We start from the raw sequence: 25,794 nt of genomic DNA, 5'->3' as shown, positions 1-25,794 counted from the left end.
TAATTCTCTGGAAAGCCTGGAATCCCCTGAGCAAATGCAATTACACCGAGTCCTGACAGGTTGTGTGAGATCAAACCTGGAAACAGGAAAGCTGGAGAGGGGCTTTTGACAAGGGCATGGAGTGACAGGACGAGGGGGAACGGTTTTAAACTGAAAGAGGGGAGATTGAGATGAGATGTGAGGAAGAAATTCTTGGCTGTGAGGGTGGTGAGAGCCTGGCCCAGGTTGCCCAGAGAAGCTGTGGCTGCCCCCTCCCTGGCAGTGTTCAAGGGCAGGTTGGATGGGGCTTGGAGCAACCTGGTCTGGTGGAAGGTGTCCCTGCCCGTGGCAGGGGGTTGGAACTGGATGGGCTTTAAGGTCCCTTCCAACCCAAACCAATAAGGCCCTTTAACCCGTATTACTTTTCAGTTAACAAAAGAGTTCTTGCTTTTACATGGCTCCTTCTTGACGTTTCTGGGAAGCGTGACGTAGAGGAGACAACTCCTGGTGGAGATGGGCATGGGAGCGGTGTGAGAAGGGAAGCTTGGTGTGACTCCAAGGAGATCCACGGGCATTCCCAGCTAACTGCTGTCCCTCAGTACTGTAGCGCTGTCAGCCCTCAGCCTCTCCGGCTCTTTTCTCTTGGAGGTTTTGGTGCTTTGTGCCTCCAGCCTTAAGTAGGTGCAGACTGCTGGGATCGTGGGGGAGGAAGGTGGTGTGGAGGAACCACTGAATGGTTGTTCTCCAGCCCTTCTGGACAGTAAAAGGGTGAAGAAAAAGGCAAAAGTCTCTGTATTGCTTGCTTGTATTGACTCCTGATCTCCCTTTGAAGGTGCAAAGAGTCTATGGTTGGATCAAGGCTGAGGGAGCTGGGGGTGTTTAGCCTGGAGAAGAGGAGGCTCAGAGGTGACCTTAGTGCAGTCTACAACTACCTGAAGGGAGGTTGTAGTGAGTGGGAGTCGGCCTCTTCTCCCAGGCAACCAGTGATAGGACAAGAGGACACAGCCTCAAGCTTGGCCAGGGGAGGTTCAGGTTGGACATTAGGAAGCATTTCTTCTCAGCAAGGGTCATTAGCCATTGGAAGGGGCTGCCCAGGGAGGTGGTGGAGTCACCATCTCTGGAGGGGTTTAAGACAAGACTGGACGTGGCACTTAGTGCCCTGGTCTAGTTGACATGGTGGTGTCAGAGCAATGGTTGGACTCGATGAGCCCAGAGGGCTCTGTACTTGGTGAGCTGAGCTTTCATTCTTCTTCCCCTGCAGTCCTCGTCACCCGGGAGGACGACTTCAACAACCGCTTGAACATCCGAGCCAACTTCAAGGGCTGCACAGCTCTCCACTACGCCGTGCTGGCTGATGACTACCTGACCGTCAAGTTGCTGCTGGATGGAGGTGAGTGTCATAGCTCCAGGTCAGGATGACCCATAGGTCAGGTCATCCCCTGGTCTGTCTGCTCAGTGTTTTGAACGTTGCCCTCTACTCATCTGTCATACCCCTTATCTACCTGTGTGGTGTGGAATCAAAGAGTAGACTCCTGCTTTGCTGGGAATGGATCTGCTTTGTAGCCAAGGCACGGGGTAGGCACCGGTACCCTCATTATGTGGTTGAGGCTCAGGTACCGTTGGCACCTTGGCCATGCAGCTCTTGTGAGAATTGGTAGAAATTAGCTTGTGCTTGGTCCTCCTGGTTAGAACACAGACCCCTTCTTCTCATGGATCCTGCTTTGCTGTCATCTCATGTACTCATGGCTCTAGATTACAGATCCATGGAGATACTTATGGTTGGACTCGATGATCTTAGGGATCTTTTCCAGCCTAAAGGATTCTATGATACTAAAGAGGTGAAAATTTGTAGGATTGTAGCATAGTTGGGGTTGGAGGAGACTTCAGGAGGTCTCTAGTCACAGAATCACAGAATCACAGAATCAATGAGGTTGGAAGAGCCCTCTGGGATCATCAAGTCCAACCATTGCCCTGACACCACCATGGCAACTAGACCAGGGCACTAAGTGCCATGTCCAGGCTTTTCTTAAACCCCTCCAGAGATGGTGACTCCACCACCTCCCTGGGCAGCCCCTTCCAATGGCTAATGACCCTTGCTGAGAAGAAATGCTTCCTCATGTCCAACTTGAACCTCCCCTGGCGAAGCTTGAGGCTGTGCCCTCTTGTCCTATCGCCGGTTGCCTGGGAGAAGAGGCCGACTCCCACTTCACTACAACCTCCCTTCAGGTAGTTGTAGACTGCACTAAGGTCACCTCTGAGCCTCCTCTTCTCCAGGCTAAACACCCCCAGCTCCCTCAACCGTTCCTCATAGGTCAGACCCTCCAGACCCTTCCCCAGCTTGGTCACCCTCCTCTGGACTCGCTCCAACACCTCAACATCTTTCTTGAAGTCCAACCTCCTGTTCAAAGCAGGGCCAGCTGTGAGGCCAAACCAGGTTCCTCAGGGCTTCAGCCAGCTGGGTCCTGAAAACCACCAAGGATGGACACTGCCCAACCCCTCTGGGCAACCTGTTGCGATGCTTGACTGTCTTCATGAGGAGAAAGCTCATCAGCACTGGTGGAGGAGGAGAAGAAGATGCATTTAGCTAACAGAAGAGAGATGTGCTACCATGGCAACAGTGGTTTATATTTACCCTCCTGCTGATCTCTACCCAGATGACATTTGCGTCCGTGTTACGCTGGAGTCTGCTGGACGTGTCTCTAGATGTGCAGAGCTGCTCAGCAGAGTTCTGCTTTCCTCCTGATTCATGTCCTTTGTCCTACAACCATTCCACCTCCTCTCCTCCAGGCAGGGTCACCTAGAGCAGCTTTGAAGGAGCAAGGAGCAGCGATGCTACGCCTGCTGTCACGTGTGGGTTCACCAGCAGCTTCCTGCTGAATCCAGCGTGTCGGTGCTGATGTCAGCCTGTCCCTGCAGCTGACAGACTCTCTAGTGTCTCTCTAGCCAGATTTTTGGAGAAATTTGAGGAATGTCCTAATCTTCATGGTGTGGGTGTCTCAGGAGTTCATTCTAGCCAAGCAGGCAGGCAGATAATTGTAGGACGGGCTCATGTAAGGCTGGTTCCTTAAGAAAGCAACTCAAAAGATCATGGAAAGGAGCATCCGTGAAGGCTGAACATCCCCAGAAGAGAGGAAGAAAAATAATTGTGGGAACGTTGAACCTTGGTACTCGTCTGTATCTTTCACAAATAGAAAAATAAGAGTGGCAGGTTGAGATTCAATCCCAGATAACTCTGGGTCAGGATTTCTCTCTGGGAGCCTGCCAGATAGGAGGACCCTATGTCATGGCCATAAATTAACCTCAAAAAAGGAGCTGCTGGAAGAAAACCTATTGCAGATGGGTTTAGCCAAGGTTCCTCAGGGATGCTGGCGGAGGAGGGAGCTGCAGAAGCAGACAGCTGCTCTGCAGGCTGTGGGAGCGTGTGTGTGGTGGCTGGGAAGTCCTCAGGCAAAAATATTCGCCCGTGTGTGGTCCAGAGGGTTTGTGTGACGTGGCAGAGCTGCTCCGTGCTTGCAGCGTGTGTAGGAGCTGCTCGGACACAACCTGGTGCTTCTCAGCACATCCGACTCGCTGCACCTCTGCTGCACCGTCCAACTGGACAGGGCTGGAGCATCTCTGCTGCGAGGAGAGGCTGAGGGAGCTGGGGCTGTTCAGCTGGAGAAGAGCAGACTGAGGGGGGATCTTATCAATGCTCACAGATACCTCAGGGGGGTGTCAAGGGGATGGGGCCAGACTCTTCTCAGTGGTGCCCAGCGACAGGACAAGGGGCAATGGGCACAAACTGAACCATGGGAAGTTCCATCTGAATGTGAGGAGGAACTTCTTTGGTGTGAGGGTGCCAGAGCCCTGGCACAGGCTGCCCAGGGAGGGGGGAGTCTCCTTCTCTGGAGATATTCAAAACCCGCCTGGACACGACCCTGTGCGACGTGCTCTGGGTGACCCTGCTTGGGCAGGGGTTGGGCTGGGTGATCTCCAGAGGGCCCTTCCAACCCACAGAATCACAGGATCACAGAATCAATGAGGTTGGAAGAGCCCTCTGGGATCATCGAGTCCATCCATTGCCCTGACACCACCATGGCAACTAGACCAGGGCACTAAGTGCCATGTCCAGGCTCTTCTCAAACCCCTCCAGAGATGGTGACTCCACCACCTCCCTGGGCAGCCCCTTCCAATGGCTAATGACCCTTGCTGAGAAGAAATGCTTCCTAATGTCCAACCTGACCCTCCCCTGGCCAGGCTTGAGGCTGTGTCCTCTTGTCCTATCGCTGGTTGCCTGGGAGAAGAGGCCGACTCCCACTTCACTACACCCTCCCTTCAGGTAGTTGTAGACTGCACTAAGGTCACCTCTGAGCCTCCTCTTCTCCAGGCTAAACACCCCCAACCAGTCTGGGATTCTGTGATTCTGTTCAGTGGTTGCTTGTCCCAAGGTGCTGGTGGTCAGAAGAAACTGCTCCAACAGGACCTCTGAGATCCCGCAGGCGTGGGCAGGGATGCCTGGGGGAGGACTGGAGTGGGCTTCCCCCTCTTGAGCGATGGGTTGTGAGTGCACAGATGAGGAAGGGCTTTGATGGTGAGTGCAACGGGCCAGGAGCCTCTGTGGTGAACAGATCTGAGCTGGGTGAGTCCGTGGCTCTTGAGCCTGGGGAGTATTTCACCTGCGAGATGGTGTGAATCCCAACAGCAGCGTTTGCTCCCTAAACATGCTTAAAGTGCCAGCGTGGGCTGGCATGAGGGCAGAGGGGCGGTGAAGAGGGTACGCGGGAGACCTTCTAGCACCTTCCAGTGCCTGAAGGGGCTTCAGGAAAGCTGGAGAGGGGCTTTTTACAAGGGCATGGAGTGACAGGACGAGGGGGAACAGTTTTAAACTGAAAGAGGGGAGATTGAGATGAGATGTGAGGAAGAAATTGTTGGCTGTGAGGGTGGTGAGAGCCTGGCCCAGGTTGCCCAGAGCAGCTGTGGCTGCCCCCTCCCTGGCAGTGTTCAAGGGCAGGTTGGATGGAGCTGGGAGCAACCTGGTCTAGTGGAAGGTGTCCCTGCCCGTGGCAGGGGGTGGGAACTAGGTGGGCTTTAAGGTCCCTTCCAACCCCAAACCATCCTGGGATTCTGTGATTCTATGAAGAGGTGTGTGTTATTCACTGATTGAAAGTACCGAGGCAGCTGCTCCGTTGTCCTAAGCGCAGGTAAAATGTGGGTGCAAATAAGTGACGTTGGCACTAAGGAATTCAGCCACGCTGAATAAATAATGCAAGCAGCGAGTGCAGCTCATTTCTCCGTCCGTCCCCTGCCCAGCTCTCTCAGTGCTGTTCCAACACAGCCCTCTGGGCACAGAGAGGACGTTCTTTTTGTTCAAAAGCTGTTTCTGTGTCCGTGCTGGCGCCGCTGCCGTCTTTGTGAATGAACCTCTTCTGCTCAGAGAGGGTTCTTTGTTCGTGGTGAAGTGTCTCAGCTCAGAAGAACTCACTTGGATCTCAGAAAAAATGAAGTGTGTCATTAACTGTGGGGTCATGTACCAAATGGAAGGGAACGTCCTCAACTGGGTCAGCCGTAGCGCTGGGATGTGACGATCGCTCATCACCGGGCTCTTCGTGATCCAGCCCCATGGAAATCCTTCAAGAGAGTCCACACTACAAACAAGTGCAGAGTCCTGCACCTGGGAAGGAGGAATAAAATGCACCAGTCCAGGTTAGGAGGTGATCTGCTAGAGAGCAGCTCCGTGGAGAAGGACCTTGGAGTCCTGGTGGACAACAAGTTATCCATGGGACAGCAATGTGCCCTCGTGGCCAAGGCGGCCAATGGTGTCCTGGGGTGCATTAAGAAGAGTGTGTCCAGCAGATCGAGGGAGGTCCTCCTCCCCCTCTACTCTACCCTGTGAGACCTCACCTGGAGTGTTGCGTTCAGGTCTGGGCTCCCCAGTTCAAGAGGGACAGAGATCTACTGGAGAGAGTCCAACGGAGGGCTACGAGGATGATGAAGGGAGTGGAGCACCTGCCTTAGGAGGAAAGGTTGAGAGACCTGGAGTCTGGAGAAGAGAAGACTGAGAGGAGATGTGATTAATGTGTATAAATAGGTGAGGGCTGAGTGTCAAGAGGAAAGGGGCAACCTCTTGTCACTTGTGCCCTGCGATAGGACAAGGGGCAATGGATGCAAGCTGGAGCCCAGGAAGTTCAACCTCACCATGAGGAAGAACTTCTGTCCTGTGAGGGTGACAGAGCCCTGGCACAGGCTCCCCAGAGAGGGTGTGGAGTCTCCTTCTCTGGAGACTTTCAAGCCCCGTCTGGATGCGTTCCTGTGTGACCTGCCCTAGACTGGTCCTGCTCTGGCAGGGGGTTGGACTCGATGATCTCCAGAGGTCCCTTCCAGCCCCTGACATTCGATGATTCTACAAATGCGTTTCCAAGTGAAAATCATCGTCTTGCAAAGACGACAGCATGTCCCAGTGCTTGGACCCTGGGAACCACCATGAATCTCTGCTGGATGCATGATGTAGAAGATCACACTGAGCCCTTGTAGGATCCCCAGGCTGAGTCTGCGGTGTTCTTCGGATTAATCTGTACTCGCCAGCCCATCCACCACATCCACTGACCCTTTGTGGTCGTACTTATAATGAAAATTTATAGAATTATAGAACCACAGACTGGTTTGGGTTGGAAGAGACCTTAAAGCCCATCCAGTTCCAACCCCCTGCCACGGGCAGGGACACCTTCCACCAGACCAGGTTGCTCCAAGCCCCATCCAACCTGCCCTTGAACACTGCCAGGGAGGGGGCAGCCACAGCTTCTCTGGGCAACCTGGGCCAGGCTCTCACCACCCTCACAGCCAAGAATTTCTTCCCAAGATCTCATCTCAATCTCCCCTCTTTCAGTTTAAAACCGTTCCCCCTCGTCCTATCACTCCACGCCCTAGTAAAAGCCCCTCTATGATGATTTACTTGCTGAATACGTCTCCCAGGTGAACTCTGAGCTGGTGGGCTCCCAGCAGAGCCTCCCCTTCCCTTTCAGCGCCTCCCGCAGGCTGCCCTTCCATCTCACCACCGGCGCCTGACGCGAGGTTTTCACCCCATTGACTGGGGGTGTTCCCCTCGTCCCCCTTCCGCGCGGTGACAACAAAGCGTCGCTCCCCGCGTCCTTGTTAGTCTGATCTCAATGAATACATGGCCCAAGCTCTCGGCGGCGGGGATCGAACACCTTTCACAGCGCGCCCGCCCCGGGGCCCTTTGTGAGGATAATTTCCCCGTGCGATCGCCCGTTGACAGCCGGAGGACGGTTGCTGACACGGAACAGGCTCCCTCCCTCCCGCTTCCCTACACCTGCCTTTTTTTTTTTACTAACTGGCCATTTACTCTCCCCAACGCTTCCTCCTCGTGGTGCCCTGCCCTCGGGGCCAAAGCCATTAACTGCGACGGCCTCTCTCTGCTACAACAACCACCCCGTTGTGCGGCGCTGGGGGTGTTTTAAGGGAAGCCCCCACGTCCCCTGGCCTTTTGTGGCCCATTCAGTGACTCGCTTGACCCCTCCAGGACCTTACCGCCCTGTGGTCAGCATGTGTGTGCCCAGCAGACCGCGAGACCAAGTCACCGCTCCGTTGTCCTTCCGGGCAGTTGTTGGTGACATTTCGCAGCCTCCTGACCTGAGCTGACACCGTAAATATGGGTGTTTGTGGGGAGGAGGGTGGGAGCTCACGCCCGAGGAGTGCACCAGTTGCTACTTCAGGCACGATCGATGCGGAGGGCTTTGTGGTTGGCTTGGAGGAAGGCAGGCAGGGTCTCCAGCTCCTTGATGATGGAAGTCTCTTCGTTTTAGAGGGAGCTTTTGTTATGGAAGTATTTAAATCTGCTACGTGAAATCATACAATCACAGACTGGTTTGGGTTGGAAGGGACCTTAAAGCCCACCCAGTCCCAATCCCCTGCCATGGGCAGGGACACCTTCCACCAGACCAGGTTGCTCCAAGCCCCATCCAGCCTGGCCTTGAACACTGCCAGGGAGGGGGCAGCCACAGCTTCTCTGGGCAACCTGGGCCAGGCTCTCACCACCCTCACAGCCAAGAATTTCTTCCTCACATCTCATCTCAATCTCCCCTCTTTCAGTTTAAAACCGTTCCCCCTCGTCCTGTCACTCCAGGCCCTTCTAAAAAGCCTCTCTCCAGCTTTCCTGTAGCCCCTTCAGGCACTGGAAGGTGCTAGAAGGTCTCCCCGGAGCCTTCTCTTCTCCAGGCTGAACAGCCCCAGCTCTCTCAGCCTGTCTCCAGAGCAGAGGGGCTCCAGCCCTCTGAGCATCTCCGTGGCCTCTCTCCAGTGAAGGTCTAGAGGGTGAAGGGTCTGGAGCACAAGTGTGATGAGGAGCGGCTGAGGGACCTGGGGGGGTTTAGCCTGGAGAAAAGGAGGCTGAGGGGAGACCTTCTCGCTCTCTACAACTGCCTGAAAGGAGGGTGTAGCGAGGGGAGGTCAGTCTCTTCTCCCAGGGAACAAGCGATAGGACGAGAGGAGCCGGCCTCAAGTTGTGCCAGGGGAGGGTTAGATTGGAGATCAGGGACAATGTCTTCACGGAAAGGGTTGTCAAGCGCTGGCACAGGCTGCCCAGGGCAGTGGTGGAGTCCCCATCCCTGGAGGGATTCAAAAGCCGTGTAGATGTGGTGCTGAGGGCCATGGGTTAGTGGTGGCCTTGGCAGTGCTGGGTTAAGGGTTGGGCTCGATGATCTTAAAGGTCCTTCCCAACCCACACGGTTCTGTGGTTCTGTCCCATTCACAGGGACAGACACATCCCCTCCTGCCAAACCTGGGCAGCCTCATTGTGTGTCTCGTTCTCCCCAGCTCTCTCCTGACCATTGACCACCTTTCTTTCTACTTCCCACCTTCAGAAATCCCCTTTGCTTCCAGCTCCTCCCAGAGCCAGCCTGCAGCTTGACCAGGCTGTTCCTGGTGCCTGAAACACCCTTTGCCCCTTTCTTCCTGCACGGGATCCTCGGTGTGACTCCAGCGCCGGTCCCTGTTCTCATACCAGTGCTTACAATCTCTTGGACTGGGGATGATGTTGTTTTAGCTGGAGAAGAGGAGGCTCAGAGGTGACCTTAGTGCAGTCTACAACTACCTGAAGGGAGGTTGTAGCGCAGTGGGAGTCGGCCTCTTCTCCCAGGCAACCAGCGCTAGGACAAGAGGACACAGCCTCAAGCTTGGCCAGGGGAGGTTCAGGTTGGACATTAGGAAGCATTTCTTCTCAGCAAGGGTCATTAGCCATTGGAAGGGGCTGCCCAGGGAGGTGGTGGAGTCACCATCTCTGGAGGGGTTTAAGAAAAGACTGGACATGGCACTTAGTGCCCTGGTCTAGTTGCCATGGTGGTGTGAGGGCAATGGTTGGACTCGATGAGCCCAGAGGGCTCTGCCAACCTGGTTGATTCTGTGATGGTCTCAGAGGTGCAGAGAGGCTGAGTAACTGAGGTGACACAGCACAGAGCTGGGGAAGCTGGGCATGGAGCTGAGATCTTGGCTCCAGCCACATCTCACTGGAGCAGCCTCACCTCCTCTGCCACCCTGAGAGACCCCAGCACACGTGTTGAGGGCTCGTGCTCGAGTCTCCCTTGTAAAACGTAAGCAATCGAGTCAGCTCAGCGCACACTTCTCTAATTAGAGGGGAGAGAGGGAGAGAGGAAGGCAAGAACATCCATTTATGAAAACATTTTAGCTGAAGCTGCAATAACCCAGACTCCTGAACTCGATTTGCTGGTAAATTTGGCACAGTATTTTGTTGGTAATGCTGCACGCTCACCTCTTTGATACACTGTAATTGCAATTATGGTGAAGAGGATGAATGATGGGGAAATGAATTACGGTGCCAGCGTTACAAGGGATGGTCTTCTGACATCAGAAAGTGAATGTGCTTGTGGTATTCTGAAGAAAAATCAGGTTGTGGTTGTGTCTGGCTTTCTTCTGTTTGAATTCTGCATAACATGGCTTGGAGCATTTTCGTTTGCATCCCACAGAATCCCAGAAGCAACCAGGTTGGAAGAGCCCTCTGGGCTCATCGAGTCCAACCATTGCCCTGACACCACCATGGCAACTAGACCAGGGCACTAAGTGCCATGTCCAGCGTTGTCTTAAACCCCTCCAGTGATGGTGACTCCACCACCTCCCTGGGCAGCCCCTTCCAATGGCTAATGACCCTTGCTGAGAAGAAATGCTCCAGCAAAACTGGGGAAACTAAATGAGAAGGGGAGGAAGTCAAGCTGGAAGAGGCGTGCTGGGCTGGTGGGCTTGGAGCAGGAGGTCTTTCCTAATGGATGGACCCCCCAAAATTTCCAGCTCGAGTTCAGATGCAACTGTACAGTGAGTTTAAACCTACTGAATTGGTTTGCTTTGCTTGGTTCTCTGTTGAGCCCTGGTTGGAAAGCGCTGCCCCGGGGCCCAAGACAGTAGATGGTGCACTTGAAAAGTTCCTACACGAGTTGGTTCCCTTCGAAAATCATTTCACTTATTCTCAAGCTGCCTTGGCAGCTTTTCCTGGAGAAGAGGAGGCTCAGAGGTGACCTTAGTGCAGTCTACAACTACCTGAAGGGAGGTTGTAGCGCAGTGGGAGTCGGCCTCTTCTCCCAGGCAACCAGCGCTAGGACAAGAGGACACAGCCTCAAGCTTGGCCAGGGGAGGTTCAGGTTGGACATGAGGAAGCATTTCTTCTCAGCAAGGGTCATTAGCCATTGGAAGGGGCTGCCCAGGGAGGTGGTGGAGTCACCATCTCTGGAGGGGTTTAAGACAAGACTGGACATGGCACTTAGTGCCCTGGTCTAGTTGCCATGGTGGTGTCAGGGCAACGGTTGGACTCAATGATCCCTGAGGTCTCTTCCAACCTCATTGATTCTGTGATTCTGTGGTTTTGGGGGGTCTGGTAGCTGCCACCAGAAGGTTTCCCCCAGGTCTGGCGCCTGCTATAACACATCCATCCCAGGCCAGCTGCTGTGCAGGAGTGCCTGAAACCCTCCCTCCCTTTCCGCGCTCATATTTACAAAGGAACGTGATAAATTCCGTATTGATCCCTCCTGCTGCACTGTAAATTTTGCAAAAGATGATTAAATAGCGCAATAGAGCCTGCGAGCGCCAGGGCTCAATATGTTCCTGGGCCGGCGTATCGACCCCCTCCATCCGACGGCAGCAAGTTCCACTCCCGGCCGCGCCAGACCAGTAATTAAAATCCTGTGAGACTGGGATTTAGAAGCCAATCATATCCCGGCATCAAAGCGTCTGACATCCCTCCGTGGCGAGAGCAATAAGCGTGTAAGTGCAAGGCCATCGATGGCCGTGTCGGAGTCCTTGACAATAGTTTCCCCATCGGGCAGGGGAGCCAATAGGTCCCTCTCAAAATGTTTCTGGGTCCAGAACTCTACAGTGACATAATGTTTGTGATGGATTTAACAGCTCTGCACGCACGTGTGGGTGGAGAGATGAGGATTCACAGACTCACAGAGTGGTTAAGGGTTGGAAGGGGCCTCTAGAGATCACCCAGCCCAACCCCTGCCCAAGCAGGGTCACCCAGAGCACGTTGCACGGGGTCGTGTCCAGGCAGGTTTGAATATCTCCAGAGAAGGAGACTCCCCCCTCCCTGGGCAGCCTGTGCCAGGGCTCTGGCACCCTCACAGCAAAGAAGTTCCTCCTCATGTTGAGATGGAACTTCCCATGGTTCAGTTTGTGCCCGTTGCCCCTTGTCCTGTCACTGGGCACCACTGAGAAGAGTCTGGCCCCATCCCCTTGACACCCCCCTGAGGTATCTGTGAGCATTGATAAGATCCCCCTCAGTCTGCTCTTCTCCAGCTGAACAGCCCCAGCTCCCTCAGCCTCTCCTCGCAGCAGAGATGCTCCAGCCCTCTGACCATCTCCGTACCCTCCGCTGGACTCTCTCCAGTAGCTCCTGGTCTCTCTTGAACTGGGGAGCCCAGAACTGCCCACAGTTACTCCAGATGTGGCCTCACCAGGGCCATGTAGAAGGGCAGGATGACCTCCCTTGACCTGTTGGCCACACTCTTCCTCATGCACCCCAGGACACCATTGGCCTTCCTGGCCCCAAGGGCACATTGTTGGCTCATGGGGAACTTGTCGTCCCCCAGAACTCCCAGGTCCTTCTCTGCAGAGCTGCTCTCCAGTAGATCAGCCCCCAACTTGTACTGGTGCGTGGGGTTATTCCTCCTGAGGTGCAGAATTCTACACTTGCCTTGGTTGAACTCCATGAGGTTCCTCTCCCCCAGCTCTCCAGCCTGGCCAGGTCTCACTGAATGGTAGCACGGCCTGCTGGGGTGTCGGCCACTCCTCCCAGTTTGGTGTCATCAGCAAACTGGCTGAGTGTACACTCTGTCCCTTCATCCAGGTCGTTGATGAATAGTTAACCAGGACCGGGCCCAGTACTAATTCCTTAGTTCCCTTCCCACACCTTACAAACGACACCAAGGTGGGTTGTTTTCACACCCAGGTATCAAGACATAAAACAACTCACACTCACATTGTGCTAAAGCAAGACTGACAGGAGCAGGTAGGTCAACTGCAAGGAGTAAAGGTTCTTCTGAGCCCAAACTAGAGTCCAAATTGCCCGAGCCTTTCCATGCTCTGCTCCATCCCATGCGTTGCTGGAGAAGATTTTAGAATCACAGAACCACAGAATCGCTTTGGTTGGGAAGGATCTTTAACCTTGGTCAAGACCAACCATAACCCAGCACTGCCAAGGCCACCGCTAACCCCTGTCCCTCAGCACCACATCTACACGGCTTTTGAATCCCCCCGGGGATGGGGACTCCACCACTGCCCTGGGCAGCCTGTGCCAGCGCTTGACAACCCTTTCCGTGAAGACATTGTCCCTGATCTCCAATCTAAACCTCCCCTGGCACAACTTGAGGCCGGTTCCTCTCGTCCCATCACTTGTTCCCTGGGAGAAGAGACCGACCCCCCCTCGCTACACCCTCCTTTCAGGCAGTTGTAGAGAGCGAGAAGGTCTCCCCTCAGCCTCCTTTTCTCCAGGCTAAACCCCCCCAGGTCCCTCAGCCGCTCCCCATCACACTTGTGCTCCAGACCCTTCCCCAGCCCCGTTGCCCTTCTCTGGACTCGCTCCAGCACCTCAAGGTCTTTCTTGTCGTGAGGGGCCCAAAACTGCACCCAGGATTCGAGGTGCGGCCTCACCAGTGCCCAGCACAGGGGGACGATCCCTGCCCTAGTCCTGCTGGCCACACTAGTGCTGATCCAAGCCAGGATGCTGGTGGCCTTCTTGGCCACCTGGGCACACTGGTGGCTCATGTTCAGCCACCATCGACCAACACCCCCAGGTCCTTTTCCCCCAGGCACTTTCCAGCCACTCTCCCCAGCCTGTAGCGGTGCGGGGGGTTGTTGTGCCCCACGTGCAGGACCCGACACTTGCCCTTGTTCAAACGTCAGCACGCACCGAGCCCTCTGCGGCCCCAAAGCTGCTCCCTGGCCACAACACACCTGCAGGCTCAGCCCCAGCTCTGAGCCTCTCCCGAGGGGAAGTTTGCCCCTTACACCTTGGCATGGCCCCGTTCAAACACCACCGAAGTCTGGGGCTCACCAGGAGGAAGCAGCCCAGGCCACCTGCTGGGGATTACACCATGTCCTCAGCCATCAGCTTTGACAAGGAGTGACATTATTATTGCTCCTCATGTCTAGTTAAAGTCATATAAAAAGAATTCTGTCCTCCTGAGTCTTCAGTGATTGAATTAGCATGATCACCCCTTCTTCCAGGAACGTAAACCTGTTTTTAAATCAATAAGACACATCTCTCACAAGCAGCTTTTAACATACAACATTAATATGAAAGTACCTGCCCCAGTCTGTGATCCCACCACCCCTTTCCTGCCTGACATTTTGGCCTCTTCTCCCAGGCAACCAGCGCTAGGACAAGAGGACACAGCCTCAAGCTTGGCCAGGGGAGGTTCAGGTTGGACATTAGGAAGCATTTCTTCTCAGAGAGGGTCATTAGCCATTGGAAGGGGCTGCCCAGGGAGGTGGTGGAGTCACCATCTCTGGAGGGGTTTAAGAAAAGCCTGGCCATGGCACTTAGTGCCCTGGTCTAGTTGCCATGGTGGTGTCAGGGCAATGGTTGGACTCGATGAGCTCAGAGGGCTCTTCCATCCTCATTGATTTTCATCAAGGGAAGACCCAGAGCAAAATTTTCAAAGGTGCCAGGTGGAAGTAGAAGCCGTGGGCACGCGTGACAACCATACTCCAGATACTGAGGTGCTGGAGAGAGTCCAGAGAAGGGCAACGGGGCTGGGGAAGGGTCTGGAGCACAAGTGTGATGGGGAGCGGCTGAGGGACCTGGGGGGGTTTAGCCTGGAGAAAAGGAGGCTGAGGGGAGACCTTCTCGCTCTCTACAACTGCCTGAAAGGAGGGTGTAGCGAGGGGGGGTCGGTCTCTTCTCCCAGGGAACAAGTGATGGGACGAGAGGAACCGGCCTCAAGTTGTGCCAGGGCCGGCTGAGATTGGAGATCAGGGACAATGTCTTCATGGAAAGGGTTGTCAAGCGCTGGCACAGGCTGCCCAGGGCAGTGGTGGAGTCCCCATCCCTGGAGGGATTCAAAAGCCGTGTAGATGTGGTGCTGAGGGCCATGGGTTAGTGGTGGCCTTGGCAGTGCTGGGTTAAGGGATGGGCTTGATGATCTTAAAGGTCCTTCCCAACCCAAACGGTTCTGTGGTTCTGTGGTTCTATGAGTGTGAAAAGCAGGAGCCTGGTCCCTGCTGCAGCATCCCCGCTCTGCGAGGGGCTCAGGGAGCATCTTCCATCCCACTGCAAACACGGGGCCGAGCCGCGTCCCTTGGCACAGGCCAACCAGGCCGCAGGTTCTGCTGCAGAGCCCGGGGAGCGCTCGATCCAAGCGAGCAGCCACGATAATATATGAAAGGAGGGAGAGGACCCTGGGCACGCGGGGGCCGGGGCCGAGCCACTCCTGCGCGGTGGCATCAGGGATCTATATTTGCTTACAGCATGAAAAATGTGCTCCATAAACATTCGACACGGAGTAATTTCTAGCGCAGGCCTTGTCGTTGCGAATAAACAGGATGATGGAGACAGGTGAGGTTATATACTGCCGAGGTGGCCTCTCAATATCTTTTAAAGAGCTGGTGTCCCCCCCACCACTGAAACCCACCCCGGCGGGGGGAAGTTTTGTGGCTCTTCCAACTGATGACATCCTCGAGGCGAGGCCCGCTCTGATTGTTGAAGGTTGTGGGTTTGTTTGGCTTTTCCCTTCGCCTGGATCTATCAATAATGGCTCTCCAATATTGGCCTAATCCCCCTGTTAATGGCTTTGACGACTTGACTAATTGCTGCAATAATTGATAGAACCCGACTCCTCCAACTGGTCGATTCCAACCTCCCCGTACCGGCAGCAATAAAATATTACGCCGCAATAAATAACGGTGTCACTTGGCTGCTAATAGGAGGTAAAAGTGGCGAGTGGTTCCTCGGCGCCCCGGCCTGACCCCCTTCCCCATCCCCACCTCCTCCCCTGCCCTCTCCCACCCCGGCAGCTGGCTGGAGCGGCGGCGGAGGGGACGGCCAACCTTTGGGGAGTTAATAGAAGGCCATTTGTCACCTCCCACAAGCTGTCTGGAGCTGGAGATGGACACCTGGGCGACACCTCGGGCTGTGCGAGCCCGGCGCCTCCTCCCACACCTCCCTGCTCGTCTTAGGAGGCGCCGGCTTATCATATTTGATAAATAGCAGGAGGGTTCGCTGCCAGCCGCCGCGCAGCCTCGGCGCGCCGCCGCAGCTGCGGAAGGTCACTCATTGGGGAAATATGTTTCTGTCAGCGGTATCGAAAAAAGTTTAGTGGAGTGACAGGCCTCAATTTTTCAAATTTTATTAACTCCGTCCTCTTCACAATTTGTCTTGAATTCCTTCAGATTCTGGGTGACTGTCAATAGAGCTCACGGCACGGCGGGTGCTGGGAGCGGGGTGCTCTGCTGTGGTCAGGGAGGAGATGGGGATGGCAGGAGATGGGGATGGAAAGAGGAGATGGGGATGGCAGGAGATGGGGATGGCAGGAGGAGATCGGGATGGAAAGAGGAGATGGGATGGCAGCAGGAGATGGGGATGGCAGGAGAAGATGGGATGGCAGGAGGAGATGGGGATGGAAAGAGGAGATGGGGATGGCAGGAGGAGATGGGATGGCAGGAGGAGATGGGATGGCAGGAGATGGGGACGGCAGGAGGAGATGGGATGGCAGGAGGAGATGGGATGGCAGGAGGAGGTGGGATGGCAGGAGATGGGGATGGCAGGAGGAGATGGGGTGGCAGGAGATGGGGATGGCAGGAGGAGATGGGATGGCAGGAGGTGGGGACGGCAGGAGGAGATGGGGATGGCAGGAGGAGATGGGGATGGCAGGAGGAGATGGGATGGCAGGAGATAGGGATGGCAGGAGGAGATGGGATGGCAGGAGGAGATGGGACGGCAGGAGGAGATGGGGATGGCAGGAGGAGATGGGATGGCAGGAGGAGATGGGATGGCAGGAGATGGGGATGGAAGGAGGAGATGGGGATGGCAGGAGGAGATGGGATGGCAGGAGGAGATGGGATGGCAGGAGGAGATGGGGATGGCAGGAGGAGATGGGGATGGCAGGAGGAGATGGGATGGCAGGAGGAGATGGGATGGCAGGAGGAGATGGGGATGGCAGGAGGAGATGGGGATGGAAAGAGGAGATGGGGACAGCAGGAGGAGATGGGATGGCAGGAGGAGATGGGGTGGCAGGAGATGGGGATGGCAGGAGGAAATGGGGATGGAAAGAGGAGATGGGGATGGCAGGAGGAGATGGGATGGCAGCAGGAGATGGGGATGGCAGGAGGAGATGGGATGGCAGGAGGTGGGGTGGCAGGAGGAGATGGGATGGCAGGAGGAGATGGGGATGGCAGGAGGAGATGGGATGGCAGGAGGTGGGGTGGCAGGAGGAGATGGGATGGCAGGAGATGGGGACGGCAGGAGGAGATGGGATGGCAGGAGGAGATGGGGATGGTAGGAGGAGATGGGGACAGCAGGAGGAGATGGGGATGGCAGGAGGAGATGGGGATGGCAGGAGGAGATGGGATGGCAGGAGGAGATGGGGATGGTAGGAGGAGATGGGATGGCAGGAGGAGATGGGATGGAAAGAGGAGATGGGGACGGCAGGAGGAGGTGGGATGGCAGGAGATGGGATGGCAGGAGGAGATGGGGATGGCAGGAGGAGATGGGATGGCAGGAGGAGATGGGGATGGAAAGAGGAGATGGGGATGGCAGGAGGAGGTGACGGCAGGAGGGAGAGGAGGATGCCAGGGGCTCACAGATGATGCCAGGAGCCCGCACAGGGCTTGGAGGAGCATCCAAGCTGGTGAAGGGTCTGGAGCACAAGTGTGATGAGGAGCAGCTGAGGGACCTGGGGGTGTTTAGCAAGGTGGGGGTCTGTTCTCCAATCTAACCCTCCCCTGGCACAACTTGAGGCCGGTTCCTCTCGTCCCATCACTTGTTCCCTGGGAGAAGAGACCAACCCCCCTCGCTACACCCTCCTTTCAGGCAGTTGGAGAGAGCGAGAAGGTCTCCCCTCAGCCTCCTTTTCTCCAGGCTAAGCCCCCCCAGGTCCCTCAGCCGCTCCTCATCACACTTGTGCTCCAGACCCTTCCCCAGCCCCGTTGCCCTTCTCTGGACTCGCTCCAGCACCTCAAGGTCTTTCTTGTCGTGAGGGCCCCAAAACTGCACCCAGGATTCGAGGTGCGGCCTCACCAGTGCCGAGCACAGGGGGACGATCTCAGCCCTAGTCCTGCTGGCCACACTAGTGCTGGTACAAGCCAGGGTGCTGGTGGCCTTCTTGGCCACCTGGGCACACTGCTGGCTCACATCCAGCCGCCATCGACCAACACCCCCAGGTCCTTTTCCCCCAGGCACTTTCCAGCCACTCTCCCCCAGCCTGTAGCGGTGCGGGGGGTTGTTGTGCCCCACGTGCAGGACCTGACACTGGACCAGTTTGCCTGCGCCGTGTTCTTCTGCAAGCCAGCATGTCTGGGACGGGGACAGAGGACGGGGAGCTCTCTCCATGCGAGGGGAGGGTGAGGGTGCCCATCTGACTCCCTCCACTTCAGTCTTGGGGAGTTTGTTGACTTTTTTTTTCAATTAAATTCGAAGGAAGAGCGTGCTTTTCCCCCAGCAGCCACTCCTGTGGCTCAGGGTGGCAGCTGTTGAGCAGACTACAGCCATCTCCAGCTCCAGCTTGGAGGAACAGAGAGGAAGGGCAGCGTGTCCAATCGAAGCCGTAACGGTCCCCTGTGGTTCCCACACGATCGGGAGCGGGTGCTTTTGTGAAGCTCTATTTTCTTCTGGTCACCACGTGCCCTCAGCCCCCACAGCAGCTCTTCCCTGCCAAGGCAATTGTTAGAAGTGACAGTTCCTTTTCTTCTTCCCCGGACACCCGTCCGTGTAACCCCTGGTTGTACATTGTCCCTTTCGGATCCTTGGAGCAAAGGTTAGGAGGGGACACAGGCTAGGATGGGGAGGCACAAGATGTCCTTCCTGCTCATTCTGCCCCAAGACAGAATGAGCAGGGGCAGAAACAACCCCTTTTCTTCTCAGAGAGGGTCATCTGACATTGGAAGGGGCTGCCCAGGGAGGTGGTGGAGTCACCATCTCTGGAGGGGTTTAAGAAAAGCCTGGACGTGGCACTTAGTGCCCTGGTCTAGTTGCCATGGTGGTGTCAGGGCAATGGTTGGACTCGATGAGCCCAGAGGGCTCTTCCAACCTCATTGATTCTGGGATTCTGTGAAGATTGAACTCTCATCCCCTGATCTTAATTTCTTCCTGCCATCAGGTGCCAACCCCCTGCAGAAGAACGAAATGGGACACACACCCTTGGATTACGCCCGTGAAGGGGAGGTCATGAGCCTTCTGAAAGCGTCGGAGACGAAGGTGAGCCTGTGTTCAGGTGACTTTGTGTCTTGTTTGCCACGGTGAGAGCAGTTTTAGAGAAGAACCTGGCGCAGGTGGTGGAGGGGCACCTTGGCACCCCCTCACCTCTGTGCAGTTTCGAAAGATAAATGTATAAATGATGCATAAAGCTAAAAAAACCCATTTCTGAAGTGCTTTTAGCTGGGTCCGTGGCTGTGTGCCCTCCTCTTCCATGTTAACGTTTCTTCCTTGGCACTGATGGGCACAGGAGCAGTAACTGTTCTGTAACCTCTTGGCAAAGCTGCGCTGAGATCAGGGTGGCATTTTTACTGTATTTTCTGAAATTCATAGAATCCCAGACTGGTTTGGGTTGGAAGGGACCTTAAAGCCCACCCAGTCCCACCCCCCTGCCACGGGCAGGGACACCTTCCACTAGACCAGGTTGCTCCAAGCCCCATCCAACCTGGCCTTGAACACTGCCAGGGAGGGGGCAGCCACAGCTCCTCTGGGCAACCTGGGCCAGGCTCTCACCACCCTCACAGCCAAGAATTTCTTCCTCAGATCTCATCTCAATCTCCCCTCTTTCAGTTTAAAACCGTTCCCCCTCGTCCTGTCACTCCATGCCCTTGTCAAAAGTCCCTCTCCAGCTTTCCTGGAGAGGCCGTCCCAGCAGTGATGAGGGAAGCCTCCTGAGCACCATCCCTCCAAGAACCTCGGGTCAGCTGGGCTGTGGACATCTCCCCGCTGCCCCCAGGTTGCCAAAGCAGACAGCGAGGCACGAGGAGGGCGGGTTTGCCCGTGGTTGCAGGCTTGTCCTCTGACGTTGTGCTCCTCAGAGTTTGGTCTGCAGGTTTGGAATTTGAACTTGCACACTGGAAACCTGAGGTTAAGAACTTACTCTTAAAACTGGACGTGGCACTTAGTGCCCTGATCTAGTTGACATGGTGGTGTCAGGGCAATGGTTGGACTCGATGAGCCCAGAGGGCTCTTCCAACCTCATTGATTCTGGGATTCTGTGAAGTTCAAAGCCACGTTGCCCAACTGCTAAACCTCTGTCCTAAGCGAGGAGACAGGGTCTTTCCTCCTGGGCCAACCTGACCCAGTCTTCTACAGAGCTGTTGGCTCCTCCTGTTGGCCAGAAGCACTGCTTGGTCCAAGCAAGTTTTAAGGAAGAAAAGTTAAGAGAAGAAAAGAACTTGAAATCCTTATGAGGAAGAGGTGGAGGGGAATTATCTGGGGGGTCTCTGGGGTCCAGCATCGGCGAGGAAACCTGCCCCGAAGAGTTTGAAGAGCTGCCGTGGTTTTTATGCTTAACTAATAGATGGAGGAGAGAAAGGAAATATATCTGTAGAGCTGTTCCTGGTGAAAATGATTGGACTTGTATATAAACCAGCAGACAGTCAAGCCGGCTCGTGATGAATATTCAGCTGGGGGGGATGTGGTGCTCCGGGGGTTGCATCCACCCCAGCATCCGCGCTCCACCGAGAGTCTTTGAGAATTTATTGCTCATTTTAATCACTGCTGGAGAATGAATTGGCAGAACTATTACTGGATGGGCACATCCCATCGATTTTATTTACATATGCTTGTGACAGAGTAACGGGGAGTTTTCATATGTATTTTTAATTTATTTTGATTTCCTTTATTCTTTTAAAAGAAGAGAAAGAACGTTGTGTGTGCTTTGCCTGGGTTAGACAGCACTTGCCTGGTGTTTAGGACTCTTCACAGAATCAATGAGGTTGGAAGAGCCCTCTGGGCTCATCGAGTCCAACCATTGCCCTGACACCACCATGGCAACTAGACCAGGGCACTAAGTGCCATGTCCAGGCTTTTCTTAAACCCCTCCAGAGATGGTGACTCCACCACCTCCCTGGGCAGCCCCTTCCAATGGCTAATGACCCTTGCTGAGAAGAAATGCTTGGGAAGGACCTTTTGGTTGGAAAGGACCTTTAAGACCATCAAGTCCAACCGTTAACCCAGCACTGCCAAGGCCACCACTAACCCATGTCCATCAGCACCACATCTACACAGCTTTTAAATCCCTCCAGAGATGGTGACTCTACCACGTTGAGCTGGTTGAGCAGCACCTCTTGAGCTGGTTCACGTCGCTAAGTAGTCTGGTGACCCTGAGCTAAGCTGGCGTGTATCTGGGGCTAAAAAGAGGGGAGCAGCCCTCCAAACCGGGCTCTTCGGGGTGTACCTGGATGGGAAGCAGCCCCAGCGCTGGTCTCAGCTCTTCCAAGTCCTTCTTGGCCATTAACTCCTCTTTCCCCTGGTGTACTGGGCCCAGTCTAGTGGTCTCTCCTGTCGCCATCAGCGGCTGCCAAAGGGTTTTTAAGGAGTGTTTCAGCCAGGATGAGCCTGTGGTTGCCCTTTCCCTTGGCTCCCTTCTGGCTAGCAGCGGTGCGAGGACCTCCTGCGCTGGAGCTCGTCCTGAGTCACCTTTGATGGACCTTCTAAAGAAAAACATCCAGCTGTGACGCAAGCGGGGTCCTTTTTCCATCCAGGACGTCCTCGGCTTGTTGGTTTAAGCATATTTTATGAGAAAAATGTCTCTTTTGGCTGTTTGCAAAGTCTCTGTGCGTGAAGCCGCGCAAAAGCCTGTAGAGCAGCCTCATGGTGAAAGTTGCTGTTGTGCTTTCTGTAAACCCCCAAGAATTACCTCAAACGGTGTTTGCTCTTCACATGGATCTTAGTTCACGTCCCCAACACGTTCTGCGGTTCAGCCTCCTGCTTTCATTTCATCTTCTTAAATTCCTTTTCCTGCGAGGCAACAGACACTGCCCCCTCCACACCTTCTGCAGAGCTTGGGTTCTGCTGGTGCTGTTGAACCTCTTAGAATCCCAGACTGGTTTGGGTTGGAAGGGACCTTAAAGCCCATCCAGTCCCACCCCTCTGCCACGGGCAGGGAGACCTTCCACCAGCCCAGGTTGCTCCAAGCCCCATCCAACCTGGCCTTGAACACTGCCAGGGAGGGGGCAGCCACAGCTGCTCTGGGCAACCTGGGCCAGGGTCTCACCACCCTCACAGCCAAGAATTTCTACCTCAGATCTCATCTCAATCTCCCCTCTTTCAGTTTAAAACCGTCTCTCCTTCAGGAAGGTGGGTTAAAGGACCAGTTACGTGTGTTCAATTATCCAGATCGGGCTTTGTGGGACAGTTGTTCCCAGAGCGGTGGTTTCCCCGGTGTGATGGCCAACCTCTGCTTGTGACAGGTGCTCAGCAGAAAGTTTTGCCGCGTTTTGGGCCAATTCTGGGCCCCGCACTTCAAGAAAGATGTTGAGGTGTTGGAGCGAGTCCAGAGGAGGGCAACCAAGCTGGTGAAGGGTCTGGAGGGTCTGACCTCCGAGGAACAGCTGAGGGAGCTGGGGGTGTTTAGCCTGGAGAAGAGGAGGCTCAGAGGTGACCTTAGTGCAGTCTACAACTACCTGAAGGGAGGTTGTAGCGCAGTGGGAGTCGGCCTCTTCTCCCAGGCAACCAGCGCTAGGACAAGAGGACACAGCCTCAAGCTTGGCCAGGGGAGGTTCAGGTTGGACATTAGGAAGCATTTCTTCTCAGCAAGGGTCATTAGCCATTGGAAGGGGCTGCCCAGGGAGGTGGTGGAGTCACCATCTCTGGAGGGGTTTAAGAAAAGCCTGGACATGGCACTTAGTGCCCTGGTCTAGTTGCCATGGTGGTGTGAGGGCAATGGTTGGACTCGATGAGCCCAGAGGGCTCTTCCAACCTCATTGATTCGGTGATTCTGTGATTCCAGACTGAGCTGGAAGAGCTCTGTCTGTCGGGGTCTCGGGCAGATACTGTGCTGGGCTTTCCAGTCCTGGGGAGGGGGGGAAACTCCATGTACCTATCTACTGTTCATGTTGTTGCTCCAAAAAGCCTCTGGTACCAAGGTTTTCTTCCCTCCCGCAGTTCCAGGAGGAGCAGCGCAGGAGGGAGGTGGAGGAACGCCGGAGGTTTCCACTGGAGCAACGGCTCAAAGAGCACATCATCGGTCAGGAGAGCGCCATAGCGACGGTGGGAGCAGGTAGGACACCTCGCCCCCTCTGCCCTCACGCATCTTCTGCTCCTCATCCACAGAATCCCAGACTGGTTTGGGTTGGAAGGGACCTTAAAGCCCATCCAGTTCCAACCCCCTGCCACGGGCAGGGACACCTTCCACCAGACCAGGTTGCTCCCAGCCCCATCCAACCTGGCCTTGAACACTGCCAGGGAGGGGGCAGCCACAGCTTCTCTGGGCAACCTGGGCCAGGCTCTCACCACCCTCACAGCCAAGAATTTCTTCCTCAGATCTCATCTCAATCTCCCTTCTTTCAGTTTAAAACCATTCCCCCTCGTCCTGTCACTCCATGCCCTTGTCAAAAGCCCCTGTCCAGCTTTCCTGTAGCCCCTTCAGGCACTGGAAGGTGCTAGAAGGTCTCCCCGGAGCCTTCTCTTCTCCAGGCTGAACAGCCCCAACTCTCTCAGCCTGTCTCCAGAGCAGAGGGGCTCCAGCCCTCTGAGCATCTCCGTGGCCTCCTCTGGACTCGCTCCAACAGCTCCATGTCCTTATGTTGGCCTTTATGTACATAAGCCCCTCACACATGGATGCTTTGGGGAATTGTTCTGTACCCCTTGCAGATTTGGGGCTCTATTGAGTGTAAAATACAAGCACGTAGTTCAGCCACGCTTTCCTGGCCGTGTGTGCTCCATCAGAGCAAAGGCCGGTGTCCTGTCACTGGTATCAGAGCACAGGGAGCTTTAGCAAGACAAACACAGAGTGGTATTTCCCCACTCTGCCCTCCCAATGTCCATCGATTTGCGAGCCAGGGATACCCTGAACCAGAAGTTACATCTTTGTGTGAAGCAGCGCTCAGGAGATTTGTCTTCCATGAATTTGTCCAAGTTTCCCTCAGATCTCCTGTAAACATCCAGCCTCGGCAGCATCCTTTGGCACAGAGTTGCATAGCTGGTGAAGAAATACACCCTTCGATTCGCAGAATCACCGAATCAATGAGGTTGGAAGAGACCTCTGGGCTCATCGAGTCCAACCATTGCCCTGACACCACCATGGCAACTAGACCAGGGCACTAAGTGCCATGTCCAGGCTTTTCTTAAACCCCTCCAGAGATGGTGACTCCACCACCTCCCTGGGCAGCCCCTTCCAATGGCTAATGTGTCCAGTTCTGGGCCCCGCACTTCAAGAAAGATGTTGAGGTGTTGGAGCGAGTCCAGAGGAGGGCAACCAAGTGGTAAAGGGTCTGGAGGGTCTGACCTACGAGGAACGGCTGAGGGAGCTGGGGGTGTTTAGCCTGGAGAAGAGGAGGCTCAGAGGTGACCTTAGTGCAGTCTACAACTACCTGAAGGGAGGTTGTAGTGCAGTGGGAGTCGGCCTCTTCTCCCAGGCAACCAGCGCTAGGACAAGAGGACACAGCCTCAAGCTTGGCCAGGGGAGGGTCAGGTTGGACATGAGGAAGCATTTCTTCTCAGCAAGGGTCATTAGCCATTGGAAGGGGCTGCCCAGGGAGGTGGTGGAGTCACCATCTCTGGAGGGGTTTAAGAAAAGCCTGGACATGGCCCTTAGTGCCCTGGTCTAGTTGCCATGGTGGTGTCAGGGCAATGGTTGGACTCAGTGACCCCTGAGGGCTCTTCCAACCTGATGGATTCTGTGATTCTGTGATTCTGTGGTGGCTTAAATCTGTGAGTCCCCTGCAAATCAGGTGAGCCCGGAGTATCTCGTTAGTTGGCGTTTCCTTGTCTGGCTCTGCAGAAGCCTCTTGACCCTCATTCCCAGTCTCGGGTGCTGGTGCCTTTTCCTTCAGCTGTTGCTCCTGCACTTCAAATTCTCTTTAATTTTTCACTGTTTAAAAAAGAAAAAAAAAATTAAATAAGCAGTGGGAATAAATGAGGAGTCTGGCCTCTTGTGGCTGTGATGGCAGCGTACATGTGCAGCGGGGTTCGGAGGAAGAGGCGATGGTTTTCATCAGCCCAGAGGATGGAGTTGGGGGAAAAAAACAGAGCAGCTTTTAGGCCCAAACAGAAACCATGAATTTGAGATGAGCGCAGACAGTTGCTCCGAGCATAACTTCGTTATGTTAATCAGTTAGGGACTTTGGGACGAAAGGGTGTGGGGCATCTGTGGAGCAGAGGGGGGTGATGTCTGACCGTGTTGGTCAGCCTGGCAAACACCGATATCTCTGTCTGTCAACCTGGCTCTGCTCGTGCCACCATGGCACCACCACCCCGCAAAGCCCGAGCCTGGAGCATCGTTATCAGTGACCTGGGCGTGGGGATCGAGGGCACCCACAGTGAGTTCACAGATCACACCAAGTTGGGCGGGAGTGTTGATGTGCTGGAGGGCAGGAGGCTCTGCAGAGGGGTCTGGGCAGGCTGGAGCGATGGGCCGAGGCCACTGTGTGAGGGGCAACAAGGCCAAGTGTCGGGTCCTGCACTTGGGGCACAACAACCCCCCGCACCGCTACAGGCTGGGGGAGAGTGGCTGGAAAGTGCCTGGGGGAAAAGGACCTGGGGGTGTTGGTCATTGGCGGCTGAACATGAGCCAGCAGTGTGCCCAGGTGGCCAAGAAGGCCACCAGCACCCTGGCTTGTATCAGCACTAGTGTGGCCAGCAGGACTAGGGCAGGGATCGTCCCCCTGGACTCGGCACTGGTGAGGCCGCACCTCGAATCCTGGGTGCAGTTTTGGGCCCCTCACTCCAAGAAAGACCTTGAGGTGCTGGAGCGAGTCCAGAGAAGGGCAACGGGGCTGGGGAAGGGTCTGGAGCACAAGTGTGATGAGGAGCGGCTGAGGGACCTGGGAGTGTTTAGCCTGGAGAAAAGGAGGCTGAGGGGAGACCTTCTCGCTCTCTACAACTGCCTGAAAGGAGGGTGTAGCGAGGGGGGGTCGGTCTCTTCTCCCAGGGAACAAGTGATGGGACGAGAGGAACCGGCCTCA

General features: G+C 55.2%; 1 protein-coding gene across 2 annotated transcripts in view; it reads left to right on the top strand.

The window, feature by feature from the left end:
- CLPB (ClpB family mitochondrial disaggregase) overlaps positions 1-25,794 on the top strand; it is an 85,520-nt gene that overhangs the window by 38,109 nt on the left and 21,617 nt on the right. For both annotated transcript variants that reach the window (XM_068418966.1, XM_068418958.1), the window contains exons 6-8: positions 1,241-1,369; positions 18,789-18,886; positions 22,775-22,889. In XM_068418966.1, the coding sequence (XP_068275067.1) occupies positions 1,241-1,369; positions 18,789-18,886; positions 22,775-22,889 (342 nt within the window). The remainder of the gene's footprint in view (positions 1-1,240; positions 1,370-18,788; positions 18,887-22,774; positions 22,890-25,794) is intronic.

Source organism: Nyctibius grandis, chromosome 2, assembly GCF_013368605.1.
Source record: "Nyctibius grandis isolate bNycGra1 chromosome 2, bNycGra1.pri, whole genome shotgun sequence".
Lineage (NCBI taxonomy): Eukaryota > Metazoa > Chordata > Aves > Nyctibiiformes > Nyctibiidae > Nyctibius > Nyctibius grandis.
The sequence above is the reverse complement of the archived record's forward strand: the minus strand, read 5'-3'. Positions and strand labels throughout refer to the sequence as shown.